This window comes from Myotis yumanensis, unplaced genomic scaffold (genome assembly GCF_028538775.1).
Source record: "Myotis yumanensis isolate MYYU_CA2020_CCGP unplaced genomic scaffold, mMyoYum1.0.hap1 SCAF_10, whole genome shotgun sequence".
Classification (NCBI taxonomy): Eukaryota; Metazoa; Chordata; class Mammalia; order Chiroptera; family Vespertilionidae; genus Myotis; species Myotis yumanensis.
The window spans coordinates 36066502-36087213 of record NW_027223761.1 but is presented as its reverse complement, the minus strand read 5'-3'; the positions used below and the strand labels follow the sequence as shown (position 1 = coordinate 36087213).

At 38.7% G+C, this 20712-nt stretch overlaps 1 protein-coding gene across 6 annotated transcripts; it reads right to left on the bottom strand.

Moving 5' to 3' along the window:
• Window positions 1–376: 376 nt before the first annotated feature.
• ZBED5 (zinc finger BED-type containing 5) lies at window positions 377–20444 on the bottom strand. 6 transcript variants are annotated; one of them, XR_011472834.1, is made up of 3 exons: window positions 20265–20444; window positions 18584–18699; window positions 377–1954 (listed from the first exon to the last, which is right to left on the bottom strand). XR_011472834.1 is itself a non-coding variant. In XM_070425293.1 (3 exons), the coding sequence occupies exon 3, from the start codon at window positions 17145–17147 to the stop codon at window positions 15069–15071; it is 2079 nt and encodes a 692-aa protein (XP_070281394.1). In that variant the 5' UTR covers window positions 17148–17320; window positions 18584–18699; window positions 20265–20444; the 3' UTR covers window positions 15002–15068. The 6 variants fall into 6 exon arrangements, 4 of the variants coding, with proteins under 4 accessions (XP_070281394.1, XP_070281393.1, XP_070281396.1 ...); XR_011472835.1 differs by lacking the exon at window positions 377–1954 and adding an exon at window positions 7940–8289; XM_070425293.1 differs by lacking the exon at window positions 377–1954 and adding an exon at window positions 15002–17320.
• Window positions 20445–20712: the final 268 nt, after the last annotated feature.

The window sequence follows — 20712 nt, the reverse complement described above, 5'->3', positions numbered from 1 at the left end:
GTTTTACTGTATATCCCCATCATCCAGTAGCAGCTGGCTTTTAGAACTCTGGAATGGTCTTTTAAAGACTCCATCCTAGTGCCAGCAAAGAGGGAACACTTTGCAAAATTAGAGTTTTATCCTATAGAAGGGATTAGCAAATACAGTCTGAGGGCCAAACCTGGCCTATATCCTGCTTTTGTATAGCTTTTAAAAATGGCTTTTACGCTTTTTAAGGGTTGTGAACAAAAACAGAGTATGTGACAGATACCATATGTGGTCCTTAAAGACTGAAATATTTACTATCTGGCCCTTTACAGGAAAGTTGCCAACTCCTGTCTTATAGCATTACATGCTGCGAAATAGCAACATAATATAGAGTGCTGCTTCTCCCTTATCTACAATACTGGGGTGAGTTAGACACTTCCATTATTATACATAGTGATCTACCCCTAAAATGTTTTTGCTTTTTATTTCCACAAGTTTGAGCTTTGCCAATTTAAACATGGTGATGTACTCATAAAATGTTTTGCTTTCTATTCCCACAAGTTTGAGCTTTGCCAATTTAAAGGTCCTAGTATCCAAGGAAGGAATGGTCTTCCCAGAAAATCCGACAACGGTTCTACTTAACTGGAAGTTTATACTTTATTTTGGGCTCTTTATAACATTGAAACCATAGGGAAAAAATAAGTTACAGTGTAGGTTGGGAAGATTATTCCTTGATAACAAAGGAAAATCTGATTACTGCCACATAATGGAGCAAGGATGAGTATGTCTGAACCCAGGGGATGCTTTGGTCACCTCCTAATATTGCCATTTCACATGAAAACCTCAACCAACTGTAGACGCTGGCAAAATGAATATGGAACTAGATGATGGAAGGATCTTTTAAACAGAGACTCAAGACCAGTTGTTGAAATGAGGATGTAGTAGCTACCCATCTCCTTTGTTCTGTTTTGTATATACAGGATGGGGCAAAAGTAGGTTTAGTTCTTTGTATGGAAAATAATATAACCATTGATACATTATAATACAAGAATAAATCCTGTGTTTTGCATACTTATAACTGTATGCCTACTTTAAAAAATATGTTTTTATTGATTTTAGAAAGAGGAAGGGGGAGAGAGAGAAAGAGAAACATTGATCTGCTGCCTCCCCTTCCAGCCCCCTACTGGGGATTGAACCTGAAACCTGGGTATGTGCCCAGACCAGGAATCAAACCAAAGACCTCTTGGTGCATGGGTCAATGCTCAACCAACTGAGTTACACCAGCCTGTAAACCTACTTTTGTTCCACCCTGCATCATTCCCATTGACTTGTTTTTCCTTCTAGTTTATATAAGGTATATTCGTAGTTTAGCTAATAATATTGTACTAAAGTTAATTTATTAATTTTCTATGATTATATTAAAGATTAACATTATAGGAAGCTAGGTGAAAGGCATTTGTATTATTTTTGCAACTTTTCTGTGTCTAAATTTCAAAATTAAAAGCTATTTTTAAATTAAAATTAAAAGCAAAATTATCATGAAAACATACAAAATATATAACTTAGAATACATAAAATAGTGATGAAGTTTTAGATGCAACCGAACAATAAAAAATACATTTATATACTGTTGATTTTTTAAAATACAAATGACATTAAGAATTTCTTCTGAATTACACTAGTCATAACAGAAATTTGTCTTCTATCATTTTTTCAATTTTGCTGCCCTAAAATGATCTCTTATCTCTTCTTTGGAACTATGAGAGAGATACTGAAATCTCTGGATTTATCTTGTTTCTTAAATCATCTTTCCCCAGATATCTGTGTTCTTTTGGTATAATTCTTCAGCTTATTCTTCCAGTTTTGCTAATTTTCTATTCATCAAAGTCCACTTGCTGTTTAAACCATCTTTTAATTTGAATAATCTTCAACTCATCCTTTTATATAAAAGTTAGATGCAACATTCTCTCATATTCCTCGGGAGATTCTGTATAAGAATTAAATAAAAAAACATGTAAGATGCTTAGAACAATGCCTAACACTACACCCAATATAAATTCCACTAAATAAGTATTATAATTATTATTTCCAAGGTCCTCCTCTGTTTACTCTAATAACTATTTGCTTGGGTATTCTTTCTTTTGTTGATTGGTACCACCTTTCATGGTATTGATCTTCCTTGGGTATTTAGTGGTTTTTAATTTTGTTCTCATCTTGGTATTACTTGTTCTGTGCATGATGCTGTTTCTATTATCATAGTTTTCTCTGGTTATTGTGAGGGAGGGATAATATGTAATCTTAAACAGGACATGCCAGTGGTTAATATTCTGGGTGTGAAATTAGGCTTCCTTTCCTGGATGTAGCTGCCTGGGGTACTGCCTGATGGGAAACTGCCCCAAGTTTCCAGAGTCACTACGTCAGCCTACGGGCAAATCATTCCAGGATACCCTTAGCTTTGAAGGATGAGTGGAGGGAGAAGCCAATTCAACCAGAGGTTTCAAATTCCATTTCCAAGTTACCCTTTATGGTTGCTCTAAGACATTATGCCCTTCCCCCTCCCTGACTCTCCCAATACCCTGTATCCATTGCCTCTCAGTTTGAAATCTGATTCTTGGTCTGCTAATCTGATCCTATCTGCATTCTCACTTTCAGGGATTCTCAAAATTCCAAATCTGCTGGTAATCTTGGGCTCCAAAAATCTTGGGCCATGCTTTTAAAAACAAAACAAAACTCTGTGCCTAGGTCATCTGATAAATTCAGATTCATGCTTCAAGACTCAAAGAGTATTTTTCCTCTTCTTTGATTCATAAGTTAACCATATTTTTCTATGAATTTACATAGCTCCTGTGTATACCTTTATTGTTCATTTACAAATGGCTATGCTCTCCCCTACTAAACTGTGAATAAATTAACAAATGAAAAATATGCTTTCCAGGTTATTAGTAACACCAATGTGTCTATCAGATTATTTTTCTTATGGTCTTGCTGAGAGGTAATTTACATTTTGTATGCTTTTTATTTTATTTATTTATTAGAGAGAGAGAAGGATAGAAGGGGGAGGGAGAAGAGAGAGAGAGAGAGAGAGGGAGGGAGGGAGAGAGAGAGAAACACTGAATTGTTCTTCCATTCATCTATGCATTCCTTGGTTGATTTTTTAAAAAAAATTTTTTTTATTGATTTCAGAGAGAAAGAGAGAGGGAGAGATAGAAACATCAATGATGAGAATTATTGATTGGCTGCCTCCTGCACTTTTATTGGGGATCGAGCCCACAATCCAGGCATGTGCTCTGACTGGGAATCGAATGTGACCTCCTGGTTCATAGATTGATGGTCAACCACTGAACCACACCAGCTGGACCATTGGTTGACTCTTATATGTGTCCTGACCGGGGATTGTACCCACAACCTTGGTGTATTGGGACTACGCTTTAACCAACTGAGCTACCTGGCCAGGGCAAATTTAAAAATAAAAATTCTGATATCACTAAAATTTGTAATTTATAGTACCATGGACCAAGAATGAAAAAGGTTTAACTTGTGCTATTGTTACTAGACAGGGGACCTGGCCCTGAGCTGGTCTGCCTAGGGTCAGGTCAGCCAGTAGTGCATGTGTAGGAAAGATTTCACAGCATGAATCCAGGTGATTGAGAGTACGTACATTTACTAAAGCTGGGGGCACTGAAACAAGGAAGGACTTAGCACAGAAGCAGCAACAGGAGAGCCTAGGCTGGGTTGCTTTAGCTCACTGGGAAGTCAGAGAAAAGGGAGCCTTGAAGGTTCAGGGAGTAGCCTGGGACAAGCTGTTGCTGCCCACTGCTACCCTGGTTGCAAGTTTTGTGATGACCTTTAGAGTTGAGGAGATGTGTACTTGTCAGGGCAGAAGAGGGAGAAGGGGAAGGTGTGGACATGCTCCCCAGAGGGAAAGGGCATGAGCTGGGTCCTATATCTTGATGGTTTTTATCTCTCTGCCAGGCAGGAATCTTAGGTGAGGTCTCAGGGGAAGGCTTCAGCAGAATATTCATCAGTTTCCCAGGTGTGTCCTTTCAGGGTGGTGGTTTCTACTGATTGGTCAGTGCAGGGCAGGGGGTCTTTAGTCATAGAAGTTGGCCCACCTGGTTTTGTTGCTTTTCTGGGCCTGGAGCTGAAATACAACTGAAGCCTACAGGTTATCTATAGGCTGGAGGTTACATTCTCTATCTGGCTGTAAATTGCTTGGTCAGTTTGTTCAGCTATTTGTCTGTCTTCCTATTCCACTGGTACTGGCTTACTGGTCTGTCTCACTGTCATTAAGAAAGTGATTGGGCCCTAGCTGGTTTGGCTCGGTGGATAGAGTGTTGGCCTGCGGACTGAAGGGTCCCAGGTTCGATTCTGGTCAAGGGCATGTACCTTGGTTGCAGGCACATCCCCAGTAGGGGGTGTGCAAGAGGCGGCTGATCGATATTTCTCTTTCATTGATGTTTCTAACTCTCTATCCCTCTCCCTTCCTCTCTGTAAAAAAATCAATAAAATATATTTTAAAAAAAAGTGATTGGGATGAATGATCCTAGGAAAAACAATTAGGAAGGAAATGGCTTTACTATCCTAGAGAACAAATTTTTAAAAAAATCCTCACCCAAGGATATGTTTTATTGATTTTAGAGAGAAGGGGGGGGGGGGGAGGGAGAGAGAAAGAAACATCAACGTGAGAGAGAAATATTAATTGGTTGCCTTCCATACTCGCCCTGACTGGGCATCAAACCTGCAACCTAGGTATGTGCCCTCACTGGGAATCAAACCCACAATCTTTTTGGCGTGTGAGGCGATGCTCCAACCAACTCAGCCACCCAACCAGGACAAGAACAAACAGACTTTTAACACTAGATTTATTCCAAACAAGTTTATGCTAACTTGACATTATTCCTATGTATGCATTGGGAAAGAGTAACAGATGAAAACACTGTGGGCTTTGTAGTCGGGCAGATGTGATTTTGAATTTCGGTTTGCTACTTGTTAGCTTTGTAAAACTGGATAAGCAACTTGAACACTCTGAGACTGCAGGAGGCAGCCTTCTAAAATGGCTCACAGTGATGATCTCTACCTCCTGGTATTCATGCCTTTGTGTTATACTCTCTCCTCCTGAGTGTGGGCTGTATCTAGCTAGCCTTAAAAAAAAATCAACACAAGTTTATTTCTCAGTTCTTTTGGAGACTAAGAAGTCCAAGATCAAGGTGCCAGAAGATCTGATGTCTGTTGAGAGCATCCTGGTTCACTAAAGGGACTTGCTTTTAATTAATAGAACACAAGAAAACTGGTGGGATAACTCTTCCAAAATTAGGTTATAAAAGTTTGTGACTTTTCTTACTGGCACTCTCTGACTTGCTCACTTTGATGAAGCCTGCTACCATGTTGTAAGCAGCCTCATAAAGGTCAGATCTATAGCCTCTCAGACAGAGAGGCATAAGTGACCTGGACTTGCTAAGGTCATGTTAAGGGGGTCGATGGGTGTCACAGACACAACTTCATTCTCTTGTCAGTCTTGTAGGACTGAGCCCTTAACCAGGTAGATAGTGTCGGAATTGAAATTGTAGGCCACCTGGTGCTTGGAGGTGTTAAAAAAACACACACCCCACTGGAAAAAGAGAATAAATTATTCCTCTTTTACTGATGAAGAAACTGAGGGCCAGAGAACTTATGTACTTGTCCAATATTCCACAACTAGAAAATGTCAGAGCCTATATTCAAACCTAGTTTTTTCCCATCATTACCATGTTAATGCAACACTTATTTAATGAACAACTACTAGGTGTCAGGCATTACTTTAGGTCAGCGGTTCTCAACCTATGGGTCAAGACCCCTTTGGCAGTCGAACAACCCTTTCACGGGGGTCACCTAAGACCATCCTGCATATCAGATATTTACATTACGATTCATAACAGTAGCAACATCACAGTTATGAAGTAGCAACGAAAATAATTTTATGATTGGGTCACAACATGAGGAACTGTATTTAAAGGGCCTGAAGGTTGAGAACCACTGCTTTAGGTCCTGAGAATACAAAGGTGGATAAAAAAAGATCTCTGTTCTCATGGAGCTTATATTCCCTCTTTCACTATAAAATTGGATATAATAATTTAAACATTTTATTACTTCTTTCCTATGTTTATTCTAGATTGTGTTTAAATCTGACTTGGAAATGCAACATTTACTTTATCATCAACTTTGTCCTAATTTAAGTAAATTTCACTAGTAGTGATATAATAAAAGGCAGAGGCATGGTTATGTGTTTCAGTATTTGACTGGCTAACTACTAGATAAATGCTCCATATATACTCCAAACAATTCTTCATTGATTTTCATAACAGGATTTGTGTCTTGAACTTCAGGTGTTTGTTTCATAAACTCTATTCATTTCTCATATTTTGGTATAAAGTTTAGTTGATGAAAGTCTACTTTTTATCTTTACAAAATTAAGCAAAAATAGACTAGGTACAGTTTATTGCTGTTGCACAATTTAAGGAGTGCTGGACTTATTTGATACTTGCAGGAAAACTGTGAGAACCTAATTGGTTGTTAACTTATTGTGAAATTAGTAAGACTTAGAACTTCAAACCCACAACAGACTAGAACTCTATATTGTATCTGACTGAAGCCATGAGCATAGCTTGTTTTATAGAATATACATTTAACTGTCAGAAAAAAATGTTTCCAAAGCCCTCCTGAAAAGCGGTAGTGACTTAGTTCCTGATACAGCTGTGTGGTAGATTTATGGTGCTTTGATATGTTATTACACAGTAGTCCCCTCTTATCTGAGGTTTCACTTTCTGCAGTTTCAGTTACCCATGGTCAACCACGGTCCGAAAACATTAAATTTATCCAACCATCAACATCGTTTGCTCTTGACATCTAACCATTATCACCACCATGGCTCCATGATTCAGGATCACATGAAGATAATCTTCCTCCTGATATATCATCAGAAGGTCAATAATAGCCTAATGCTATATCACAATGCCTATGTCATTTACCTAACTTCATCTCATCACATATGCGTTTCATCATTGCATATCATAAAGGTGAGAACAGTACAGTATTTTGAGTGAGCACAATTAACTTTTCCTACAGCATGTTATAATAGTTCTACTTTACTATATAGTTAACCTCTTGCTGTACCAAATTTATAAATTAAACTGTATGATAGGTATGTATGTATGTATAGAAAAAAACCAGTATATATAGGATTCGGTGCTACATATAGGATTCCAGGTATCCTCTGGAGTACTTAAAATGTATCCTCCTTGGAAAAGGGGGTTGGGGGCCTACAGTATGGATATTTTTTTTTTTTAATATATTTTATTGATTTTTTTACAGAGAGGAAGGGAGAGAGATAGAGGGTCAGAAACATCGATGAGAGAGAAACATCGACCAGCTGCCTCCTGCACATCTCCCACTGGGGACGTGCCCGCAACCCAGGCACATGCCCCTGACCGGAATCGAACCTGGGACCCTTCAGTCCGAAGGCCGACGCTCTATCCACTGAGCCAAACCGGTTTCGGCCAGTATGGATATTTAATACAAGCTGACAGGTACTTGAAAAATGAATTGGTGTTGATATAGGTGTATTCTAAAGTGCTTCTTGAAATAGGTGCTTGGTTGAGAAAAAAATGGTGAATGAATGTTGCTGAGTGACACTGGGAGCCTTTTAAGAACTCTAAAAGCTTTGTGAGGCTTTGACAATATACCATGACATTTTACTTATTATAAGAGAAGTCTAACCTCTTCATTCATACATGTAGAATAGCAAAAGTAACACTTTGCATTTCAAAGGTCCTTTTCTAAACCCCAAGCAGCTCTTAAGTGTTAAGCAATTAATTCTTCCATAGCTGTAACATGGTTATATAACCTACTGAAGAATTAATTGACCGACACCTATGAAGTGCTCTGGAAATGGACATCCATAGTGATTTTTAAGATACTGGTTTAGTAGCATGGAGAAACGCCTTGGAATAAAATCCTTATCATTCTAAGCCAGGGGTGGGCAAACTTTTTGACTCGAGGGCCACAATGGGTTCTTAAACTGGACCGGAGGGCTGGAACAAAAGCATGGATGGAGTGTTTGTGTGAACTAATATAAATTCAAAGTAAACATCATTACATAAAAGGGTACGGTCTTTTTTTTTTTTTTAGTTTTATTCATTTCAAATGGGCCGGATCCGGCCCGCGGGCCATAGTTTGCCCACGGCTGTTCTAAGCCAACCCAGTGTTGTAGTATTCAGAACACTGTTCTCCTTATATATTTAGGGCAGTGAGCTTCGGCCACTTCTTTACATGAAATCTTGAAATCATCTGGTGGAGGAAGTTGAAAAATTAAGTGAAAAAATAATTCCAACAGTGAAATTTCCCACTCACTAAGAATCAAGGGATTCTCTTTCTTGAGGGACAGGGGAAGGATGGGGAAAAGTTATGGCTGCAAAAAGAACATGGTGGGGCAGCCAACTTGAAGGGCTACTAGAAGAGGCTTGGAGACTCAACATTCATCCCTTTACTCAATAAAAACATACTGAAAGCCAAATCTGGGATTTTTATAGATCATGGGCATTTGTTTAATTAATGTACTACATTTCCTTATGACAAAAGATATCTGCCATTAAATTTTGCATGCTCCCAAGTTGATTTTTCTTTTCTCCCAAATTTAAATGGTTGTCAAATTTGTGCAACAAAACAGTGCCAAAAGGAGTCTAACGTGGTGCTCTATCATATGAAAGAGGTCAAATGTATGTTCCCTGCTCTTAAAAATGTAGATGGGGAAGCTTTCAATTAATATGAACATTTTCCAAAGTGGAGTCTCTAAAGTTCTGGGTCTCCTCAGAAGTAATGAAGGCCCCAGTATCATCGAAACTTTGTGTTCTTCAAAATAAAGGGTCCTATGTGGGTGGATATTCTGTCTGTACTAATTGATCTAAACCACCCTTATAATAGCTCTTCCCTCAATGCCCTTACACGTTTACAAATACCCCTTGGAGGTGATAACCTTACCCACAACCCCTTCTTCTGCTTAAGATACACAATTGATTCCCATTGTACTTGAAGTAAAATCCAAACTCCTTATGTTAGCCTCTAATACCCTAAGTAATCTGGTTCCTTCCTCTTTAACAATGTTTTAATCGTTCTATTCCTCAAACACAACCAAGCTCTTTCTGCATCAGGGTGCCCTTGCCTTCTCTCCATCTGGAATATTCTTTCCCCAATCTTCATTTGACTGGTTCCTTATCACTCAGGCTTCAGCTCAAATGTCACTTTCTTGAAGAGACCATCTCAGATTAACTCAGTTAACACTCTTCATTACTGACATTAACCTGTTTTATTTTCTACATAGCAATTAATAGTTTGTCTTTCCCACTAGGATGTAAATTCTTTGAGAGTTATGACACCTTTACTCGTTTTTGTTTTGTAGTATTGCTATGGATTTAATCTAAATTTGGTATTTCTTTCAGCATGTCAACAGAATTTTAGGAAGGTAGGGTCAAATGTAGGCATTTAGGTCACCACCTGAAACCTGAAGTCACAGATTGTTTGGGGAATGGTTTATTTTGCTCAAAGGTATTTGTAAAGAAAGTCAATGCTAACTCCTAAGTGAGATTCTGAGAAGTTAAAATAATCCTTTAGGGAACTCATTTACCTCTTTGACAGAAAGCAACTTTTAAGACAGAGGACTACCCAAACTATTTCTGGCTGATTATTTCTCCCACAAAGCATGTGATTTATTAAACCTTTAAAAATTCCATCATATTTACCACCAGGGTATTTTACAAATTAAAAGAAAAATGAAAAGATTTGCTTTCAAAGTTAATTTTTTTTTTTAAAAAAATATTTTTATTGATTTCAGAGAAGAAGGAAGAGAAAGAGTGAGATAGAAACATCAATGAGAGAGAATCATTGATCGGCTCCCTCCTGCATGCTCCACACTGGGGATTGAGCCTGCGACCTGGGCATGTGTTATGACCAGAAATCAAACCATGAATAGGTCGATACTCAACCAATGAGCCAAGCTGGCTGGGCTCAAGGTTAATTTCTAATTTGAATTATATAATCGATTCATAACGAATCCAGCCCAAGCTACTAAGTAAAATACATATATTACCAGGTTGTTTCACTAAGAGAAATAAATGGCACTTGATATCTAATAATGTCAAAGTGTGTGCTGATTTAGCTTCTGGTCTGTAAGATATTACCAGTGACACAGTTTTGACTGATAACACTGTGGTAGATGGCTGAATAACCAAAAATCAGATAATCAGATAATCTTAGTTTGGGATGGCACTTATCACTGCAGCTAAGTTTACTAATACATCCTAGTTTTATATTGCTTTCATTTTAGACCACTATATTAGATGATTTTGCTTATGGTAATAGAAAACCCAATATAATGTGTCTTCAACATAAAGGGCAGTTATTGGCCTAGGTAACAAAAAAAATTAAAGGCAGAATAGTGATCAAGTGTGGTTCAATCAGAGCTCTGGTTTCATTTCTCACTAATTTTTTGGCTCTGTCCTCTTCTATATGTTGGCTTTATACCCATGCTGGTAGCTAGAGAGCTGTAGCAATTCCAGGCCTTTAAAGGACACCCGACATTTATTTCTTCCTAAAGAGGGAGGACATGTCTTTTCTCAAAGTCCCTATAATACTGCTCTTGCTTTTCATTAGCCTGTATTGGGTCACATACTATTCCTGGACCAATTCCTGTGGCTAGAGTAATACTATGTCTTAATAGGCTTAGATCCAAGTTCCTGAACAATTTTTGTAAGGGCAATGGCATTACATTCACCAGTATTTTTCAAATGGTGGTGGATCACATAACCCAAGAATGGAACATAAATTTAATCTTTGGGTCCTATTTTAAAAAGTAGATTTGAGATTGCATTGCACATATGAAGGGTTAGTACTGTTTTATGACTTTGGTGTTCATACATACACTATACACACCTAGATTATAATGTAAAATCTGTTTCTTAATGTGAATTGGAGTAACAAAAAATTGAAAGCTACTAGCTTAAGACAAAATTCCCCAAGCTGGAGTGGGGTTAGCTTTTGCTTACATACATGGATTATATAGGGGAAGAATGGACACTTGAAAGAAAATGAGAGTATTATTTGGGAGAAGAAAAGAGATGCTGGGGACATAGCAATTTCCACTGCAGCCTGCCTGACACTTTAGTTATTATTTAATATACACTGAATTTCAATATTGTCATAATCAAAGATATTTTAGTTTTTCCAATGCTTTCTAAATTTCAAAGTGCATCTCCCTTCTGAAAAAGCATGTCCTTCTATCTAGTAAATATTCATGATGAGGCAATTTACACATCTTATTATTTGGTTGGTGGAAAATATTATGGTAAAGAGTCATTGAAAAAGCTTGGTTTCCTCCTGGCAGGCATGGCTCAGTGGCCGGCATGGTTGAGCATTGACCTATGAACCAGGACATCACAGTTCGATTCCCAGTCAGGGCACATGCTCAGGTTGCAGACTTGATCCCCAGTGTGGGGTGTGCAGGAGGCAGCTGGTAAATGATTCTTTCATCATCGATGTTTCTCTCTCTCTGAAATCAATAAAACTATTTTAAAAAAAGGTTGGCTTCCTAGAAAACAACCATGTATTTAAGTAACTGAGCACATCATACCATTGCGCTAGCCTTTATTTAGGTTTAAATTTTGATCTTATTTGACAAGAACTTTAGGGCTCATTCTATTCTTGTTCAACCCCTTTCATTTAATAAATGAAGAAACTAAGTTCTAGAGAGGATGAACTTATCTAAGGCAGTTAATTAGTTGCAGAACACAAGTCTCTTGATACCTGCTTAGAATTCTTTCCATTGTACTAATTAACAGTGCAGTTACAGCAACTTCAAAAGATAAAGTAAATAACAAACATGCTAAATTTCAGATGCACATAGATGATGTTTTTCAAGAATTGTAGGTGGCCCTAGCCAGTTTTGCTCAGTGGATAGAGCGTCAGGACTTGTGCAGGAGGCAACCAATCAATAAGTTTCTCTCTGTCTTTCCCTCTCTCTAAAAATTAATGGAAAAGTGTCCTTGGGTGAGGATTAACAACAAAAAAACAAAGCCAGGCTTGGGGAAGGGGGAGTCAATTGGAGAAAAAAGAGACATGTAAAACTTTAGACAATAAAAAAACAAAACAAATAAAAAAATAATTGTAGGTGAATAATATTTTGGGGAGTTAAATTACATTTTTTAAAGCAACATGGGGGCTTATTAAAGAAATGTTTTTGAAATCTTTGAAAGGCAAATAGTTACTGCCTTATCTGTTTTAGTGAGGCTAAGGATTTTAAAGCTAATTTTCATGTTATAGTATGAACTGTATTTCACATTAATACTTCACCCTTTAAGCTAGGGAATTCAATTCACTGAGCACTTTTTGTATTAAAAATTTGCTAAGTTCTGTAAATGATTCAAAATAAGTCTTGGCTATGAGAGTATAATTTGTATATTTACATATGTATGGTAATAGCAGAAAACTGACATAGGAAATAACCCTCATTAAGAAATCAAGACAATTTCAATTACTAGACATATAGGGATTAAAAGTGGGAAAGTCCTTTTGGGTTGAACACATTAGGGAAATTTTACTGTTTCATGAACAAGCAGGAAGGGTAGCTGTCATTTGAAGACACATGAAAATATTATTTAGAATCTATAAAGAAGCATAATATGCTAATTAGGCTGGACAGCCAGATGACCTACTGGAGGAAGCTGGGGCTGCGAGGGCCGAGGCAAGCTGCCGTGACTACAAGGGCCAAGCCCCTTGCATGAATTTCATGCATCGGGCCTCTAGTATTCTTATAAAACAGGTGAGTAGTTGGCATCAAGAACCAAGTTGGGGAGGGCTGGGACTGAAGAGATTTAGTAGCAGATAGGAGGGTCCCAGTCAATAGACAAGTTTAAATGCAGAAATCTAGACTCTCAGAAGAGGTTAGGGGGAAAACTATAAAGCACAGAGGTCTTATTTCTTAAGAGGCTGACATCCTGGACAGATGACATAATCAAGGGCTCTGGTTCAGCAATCACCTAAGGGGTCTAGTTACCAGATTTGAGGCATCTATCCATCAGATGTAGACATTATGGTATTATACATGCTTCTCAAACTAGGGTAGATTTAATTCTGGGATTAGCTGACAAAAAGTACTGCATGTGTTATGATAATGAATCTTTTCGGAAAATTAATTTTCCTTGATAGCAATGTAATCCCTGTTTTTTACATATGTATTTTAAAAATAAGCAGTAATACTTTGAAATAGCTAATTTTGGATGAATCTAGAAAAAGTAACACAAAATTTCAAAGAAATGTTCAGGTTTTAGTAGGATGTTTTAGCTATACTTCCAAGTCACCATTTGATGCTATTAGAAAAATTTGAAAGGCAGTAACTGTAAAAAGGAGTCTTTGGAAAAGATCCATTTTAACACTAAGTTCTGGCATTTATTGTGTGACCATGGCCAAATTCAAAAATTGCCTAATCCTTTAGGATTGTTGTAAAGATCATAGATAACATACAAGCATCTAGTAAGATACCTGACATATAAATAGCTGCTTAATAATGTGACAAAGGGGGAAAAACATGGGCCAGAGATGCTTAATCTTGCTGCCTCAAATACACTCGGGTCCTGTTGCCTGGAGGGCTTTTTGCATAGAGAATAAAAACTCAAGACTAGAAGTGTGAGTGTGGAGTAAAGTTTAACTGAGACACAGTTGGATACGCAGGGAATATACGCTGCATATCTATTCCTACTCACCCTGTTAGAAGTTTTTTACGCATTCTCATTTAATCTGAATAACCCTTCAGAGAAGGCATAATTATCTTACAGGTGAGATAACTGGGGTTCAGGAAGGCTCAATTGCCCAATGTTAAGAAGCTAGTTGAACAGTGGAGTAGGTACCTATATCTAGTGATTCTACCACATCCTGCTGTAGTGAGGGAAGGTACTCCTACTCCCCAAAATGGGAGACAGGTATGAATAAGTGAGATTAAATAAATAATGGCTATCTGCAGTAGCTCTTGATTATAGTAGCTCTTGAGTTGGTGATCTGTGTTGTGTGGTGTGATATGGGAAGAGAAGCCTAGAGACAAGAATGTCAGAAATTTTTCATAATATTTTAAGAATAAATTGATAGAGGTTTAGAGTCTCATCATCTTCAAGTAAAGTCTCATTAATTTAGATTACAGTGTATGGAATTTGCAATAATGTACATAGGAACTAAGAAACAAGATCTGAAAATATTCTTCATATTTCCTCCCATCTTCCCCAATAGTCCAGCTTAAACCAGAGCCATGACATTCTTAGTGACTTTTGCCTAACAGCCATACTGAATTCTAGGTAACAGAACAATTGAGCTAAAAATCACAAAGGGTAGCATTCTGTAAATATGCAGAATATACACATATAATCCACCACACCCTATTCCATTTATTGTTGTTCACCTTCAACATTCTTTCCTTTATTGAGCATCACTTCAGTAAGTCTTTTTGCCAATAATGAAGACACAGAGCTGGATAAGACCCTATAGGAGCTCAGTCCAACTGGGAATCATGAGACTACCAAACTGTCACAATTGAGACAGACACAAAAAATAAGGCCAAAATAGAAAGATAGAGAATGAGAGTACCTAAGATAAATTAAGTTATAGTGCTGAAAAGCAAATAGGAATTAGTCAGGAAGCAAGAAGGGGAAGGAATAGTTTTTTGAGACCTGACAGCATGAAACAGTGTGATGCTTACGGAATGGCAAGAAATTCCACAAGACTGGTGGGCTGCAAGATAGACATGGCTTGAAAGATTAGTAAGGATTAGATCCTGAAGAGGTATGTTATGCTAAGGAATTGGGACGTTATCTTGTGAGTCAAGATAATGACCATGAGACCCTTTGAAATTATGTGAAGAAGAAATACTGATAATACAAAAATTTTTGATTCTTTTCATTTTCTTAAAGTCTAAGCAATATAAAAAACTTGAATAATTTTATTTAAAATCCCAAAATGCCAGATATAAAGTAAATCATCTTTTATTTTCATCTTATATTTGGTTATCATGAGACATGCAAAACCCTTCAATTTTAATGAGAACAGTGTTTTTGTGTCTTTTTATCACATATCCGCTTAATATTAGGTGTGATGTTGCTAAGTCGGATCCGCATGTGAGGTGCAGCATCAAGCCTTTTCCGATATTTCGTTTTTGTTGCAGCATAATATGAAAATCCTGTTTCACACAGGTGCATTGTAGCAAAAGGAAGAAGTACACGAACTGCACGTGTTGCAATGCTTGGGTACTCTTGAATTAGGCTACTCCAAAAATCATTTAGGGAAAGTTCACTGAAATTTTGTTTCACTTGAGAATCAGATGTTAAATCAATCAGGCTCTCATAGTCCCGTGCTACTAATGAGGCTGGTTTCACAGATACTGTAAATGGATTTCTAACCCAAGCATTATTGTCATTTGTTACAGGAAAATATTTTAACAGAGTAGAGCGCAAACCCCGTAGGTGCTGCACAATGGCACTGCAAATATCTTTATCAACTGTAGAATTAATTTCAGTCAAAAAGTCACTTAGTGTAGGAAAACAATCAAAGTTTTCTTCTTCTACAGATGAGGCCCAAAACGCCAATTTTCTTAACAATGATGACATTTTATCAAATACTGTAAACACTGTCACATTTTTTCCTTGCATTGACAGATTAACCTCATTTAATTTAGTAAAAATATCTGCAAGATATGCAAGTCTTAGGAGCCAAGATAAATTTGTTAAACAATCAGACAGTTGAAAAGCAGAATCCATGAAAACCAATAGTTCACGACGAAGCTCAAAAAGTCTTACGAGAACTTTACCTCGGGAAAGCCACCTCACCTCTGTATTTAGAAGAAGTGCTGTGTGCTGGGCACCCATTTCTTCACATAAAATTTTTAGTAGTCTGGATTGATGTGGTCGAGCTTTAATATAATTGATGATTTGTACTGCCTGATCTAGCACATTTTTTAGAGATGTAGGCATTATTTTAACTGCTAGTGCATGTCTATATAATAGGCAGTGACTACTGGTACTTTCTGGAGCCACATACTTTATCAAGGCGACAGCCTCAGCAATTTTCCCGTCCATTGCCCTAGAAGCATCACTACAAATATCAACACATTTTTCCCATTCAATTTCATGTTTCTGCATAAAACTGTTGATGCAGTTGAAAATTTCTTTACCAGTAGCATTACTTTGCAGAGATTCACATAACAGGAGGTCTTCCTCAATAGACTTATTAAACCGGTAACGAACAAACACAAGTAGCACAGCAAGTCCTGAAACATCAGCTGATTCATCTAGCTGCAGCGAAAACCCATCACAAATTTTCAGTCTACAAACAAGCTCTTCTTCAATGTCAGCAGCTAGATCTTTAATTCGGCGTGCAATAGTACTGTTTGATAGTTGCACTGCATCTATTTTTTTACTGTATTGTTCATCAAACATCCGCATCACGACGTCTTTTGCACAAGGTTTGATAAGCAATTCACCAACAGTATGAGCCTCTCCACTCAGGGCTATATGGTAACTTACATTGTATGATGCCTCTGTAGCACTTTCATTATCTGTATTAACAATTTTAGGTGGTGGGGGTTTGTTATTTTCAGGTGAATCAAGATGTTGCTTGAAAAAGCTTATGTCTTTGTCTTTATATGCAGCATGTTTCGTTTCCAAATGTCTTCGAAGCTTACTAGGGGCCAAAGAGCTATTTGATAAAATTTTCTTACATAACACACACTGAGCATGAGGTGCATCTCTATTTCCAAAGTAAGTAAATCCAAAAGACAAATAACTTTCATCATATTTTCTTCTTTTTGGTTTCTTACTAAATGTTATTTTGTTGGAAGTGGACATAAATTGAACCCTGGAAAGCTCATCTTCTGATTTTTTAGAAACTGATGGCTGCAACTGTTCATCTTCACTTTGTAATATTCCAACTTTTTGATCATTTGATTCAGACACAATTTGATAAAATGATTCTACTTCTTGTTTAAGACTTCCTTGTTTCGGTAATAGATCCATAGGCAATGTATTTGTGGTACAAAACATGGTTAGTTTAGAATAAACATTGAGTATCACAAATTTGTTGAAATTATAAGACAGGATACATAGAAGATGAGCAACCATCAAAGAGATGATATATAGCAACACATCAGTTAATTTGTAAATGCTGCCTATGCATCAATGCGCAGATGGAGCATCACACGTTCGTCTATCAGGTGATCTCTCATGCGATTTCCTGGTGCTCTCAGGTATGGCACACCTTTTCTTAAAGGTAGATTATCACATAAAAATAAAAGCTATAGAAATGAGTTTAGTAGTCTTAAACTTATATCTTAAGATAAACTATTAAAAAACCTATTGTTAGCATTGACCTTTTTTCTCAGAACACTTATTAACTTAAGAGAATATTAATATTCTATAAAACACAATTTGGGAACTACTGGGTTAAGAAATAATAGAATTGCCCTGACCGGTTTGGCTCAGTGGATAGAGCGTCGGCCTGCGGACTGAAGGGTCCCAGGTTCGATTCCGGACAAGGGAATGTACCTTGGTTGCGGGCACATCCCCAGTGGGAGTTGTGCAAGAGGCAGCTGATCAATGTTCTCTCTCATCGATGTTCCTAGCTCTCTATCTCTCTCCCTTTCTCTCTGTAAAAAATCAGTAAAATATGTTAAAAAAAAAAAAGAAATAATAGAATTGATAAGCATGTTTTTAAAGGAACTTGAAGAATACGTCCCATGGCAAGGGTTGGCAAACTTTCTCTGTAAAGGGCAATATAATCAATACTTTTTACTTATGAGCCATATGAACTCTGTTGCAATTCCTCAATTCTGTAGTTGTAGCATGGCAGCAGCCATACACAATATGTAAAAAATGGGCACAGTTGTATTTCAATAAATCTCCACTTACAAAAACAGCATAGGGCATAATTTACCAACCCTTTTTCATGGTATCTTGGAATCTCTTTTAGCTTTCTGATGCCTGTTGCCATTAGATACATTCATTGTTGATACTATTATATATCTGAAGGCTCCTTTCAGGGCTAATAACTATTAAGCTGTATTAAAAACACACAAACAGTTCAAATTTTGCAAGATATGGAATTCTGCTATATCCTAAATACTGTGTGTTGAAATTGAAAAATAACCTGTAGACCAAAAGTTAGCTATTTCTCTGAACTTAAAATTACATAAGTATTTATATTATCCAAAGTGACTCATTCAAAATAATGTATTATTTAATGATTACTCTGCATCTTGTTATACTATAGATGAAAACTTAACCAAGACCTAAAAACATAAACTGTTATTTTAATAGGTTTATTCCTCATATATATATTTTAAAGCATAATTAAAAGCAAGGGTAACACAAATTTTACGACCTCTAAAGAATACAACTAGCTTCATAAGTTAAGATACAAGAATTTAGTGTCAATCCAAATATAGCTACTTTTGATTTACACTTTGACTTGGCTACAGAGTAACCTTTGTATTCTCACGTTAGATCCTGGGATCCTGAATCAAAATGGTTTTCCTATTAATAGCTAGAGGGTAAGATACCTGAAATGAGGAGTACTCCCCTTCTGGAATCACATTCTCCACCTTAGCAGCTTGAAATGTAGACTCTTCAAAAGAATAAAATTAAGGGGTGGGATGGAAGGGGAGTAACCAATAGCCTAGAATGAGAAAAATTAAAATTAGAGACAGTAAAAGCAGCACTAACTACATACCTCTAAGTTGACCATCCATTACAATTTATTTTAGATCCTGGCAATGCAAATGATTCTTTATGCAATGCAGACCTTGGACTGAAACATAAGATGCCTATAATAAATATGCTAATATTTTTGTCCTAGTTAATACCCTGGTAATTTCATTGTTTTGAGATGCTCTTCCATCCAGTGACTTCATTGAAACGTTCAAAAACTAAACCTAACTTTTAAAAGTACAGCCACACTTTAATTGTCTCTAAAACTAAGCACTAAGAGTAATCTAAAATGCAAGTGTTACATGAAATATGCCTTTTTGCTATAACCATTTGCCCCCTCATTAACCAATCTCCAAAGTTACTGATGCATACTGAGTGATCACTGTTTACACTGTGCCAGTAATTGCTAAATCCCTTATAGAACTCATCTAATCCTTAAAACAAACCTGAGAGTCAGGGACTATCAATAACGCCACTTTGGTGATGAACAAATAGACACAGAGAAGTCACCTTTTAAGTGAAGAACTTACAGAACCCAAAAAGTTTGAGTGCAGAACCTACACGCCTAGCCCTTACTTGTGTGTCCCTGAATAACCTTAATTTTCTAAGCACTAAAATATCTGATAACAGAAGTTGGATGGTGCAGGGAGTAATGGGTTACAACTGTCAGAAAGTCGAGGATCTCAAAACTGGCAGCAGCAGAAAGCCCCACTTCTCCATTATTTGGGAGCAAAAAGAGCAGATTTCCTTCCCATAGTCTCTCTCTGGATTGAGCAACAGAGAGCTGCGTGGAGCTGCTGGAGGATCTAACAGATTAGGATCCCTCTCTTCAGCTGCCAGAGGGCACAGCGCGGTGGGACGCCCGTCTTCGGGAAAGCGGGCCTCAACCCCCCTTCAGAGGTGCTTCCTCCCAATCTCTCGAGGACTACGTCTGGGCTCCCTAGAGAGCAAAGTTTCTACTCCACCCCCTGAAAAGGGCGGCTCTCTCACTTTTTTTGTTTCTTCCGGTCAAGCTGAAAGGTAGCACAATCCCTTCACCTCCACCCTCTGGGTTTGGACAATACCCTCAGGGACGAGAGGGCTCGGCAGGCGTGCAGTCCACCCAGAAAGCCTAGGCAGGCGCTGGGTACGGACACCCCTTCCAGCACCGAAATGCTTTCAGCAACGGTCACCTCGATGTGTGGCCGGGGACAGCCAACCCTCAGCTCTTCCCCGTCTCAGGCGTGCGATGCTCGCCGACCGCCACACCTGGGCTCGCTTCCGGTCGGAGCCCACCCTCGCCGACACAAATCTCCTCTCGCTCGCGTCCCCGGACGGCCGCCTCGGCTAACCACCACATGTACGCGTCTGAGCACCCCACACTAGCTTTCTACTTCGCCTCCGTCGGAGATTGAGAGCATGGTCTAGTGCGGCCAGGCTGCAGGGCAGCGCCGCCGTCCCAGCGAGCCCGCGGCCGCCATTTTGGACAGACAGCTCCAGGCGGCGGCCATTTCAGAGCGCACCACCAGCCGCCGCGGCCGCGCGGGTCCTCACCTTCACCGAGGCCTGGACAGGGTCAAGAGCCAGCCGTCGCGGACTGGGGGGGAGGAGGCGAGAGGGGGGAAATGAAAAATAAAACCGGGGAGAAGGATTCGGGGGCAGGGTGATGCTCTCAGTTCAGGGACACCGCCTAGGCCACCTCCACAGAGATCCGGCTCGCGGCTGGCGCGGTCGCTCTTCAGAAGATAAATTTAGCACCCTGGAGCGCCTCGAATCACGGTCTCCACGAGCGACTCCTCCGCCAGCCAATCAGCGCCACCGTTGCTCCTCGCCACCAATTCGCGCTGAGCAGTGGGGCGGGACTAAGGGAAAGGACCCGGCGCGGTGGGCGTGGCCAAGCGGCCGCCGAGGTGCGCGCCATGAGGCCGAGGCGCTGTCAGGCGTCGGGCGGTGGTTTTCAAACTTCCAGGGCCCGAGTCAGCCCGGACGCTCGTTTAGCTCG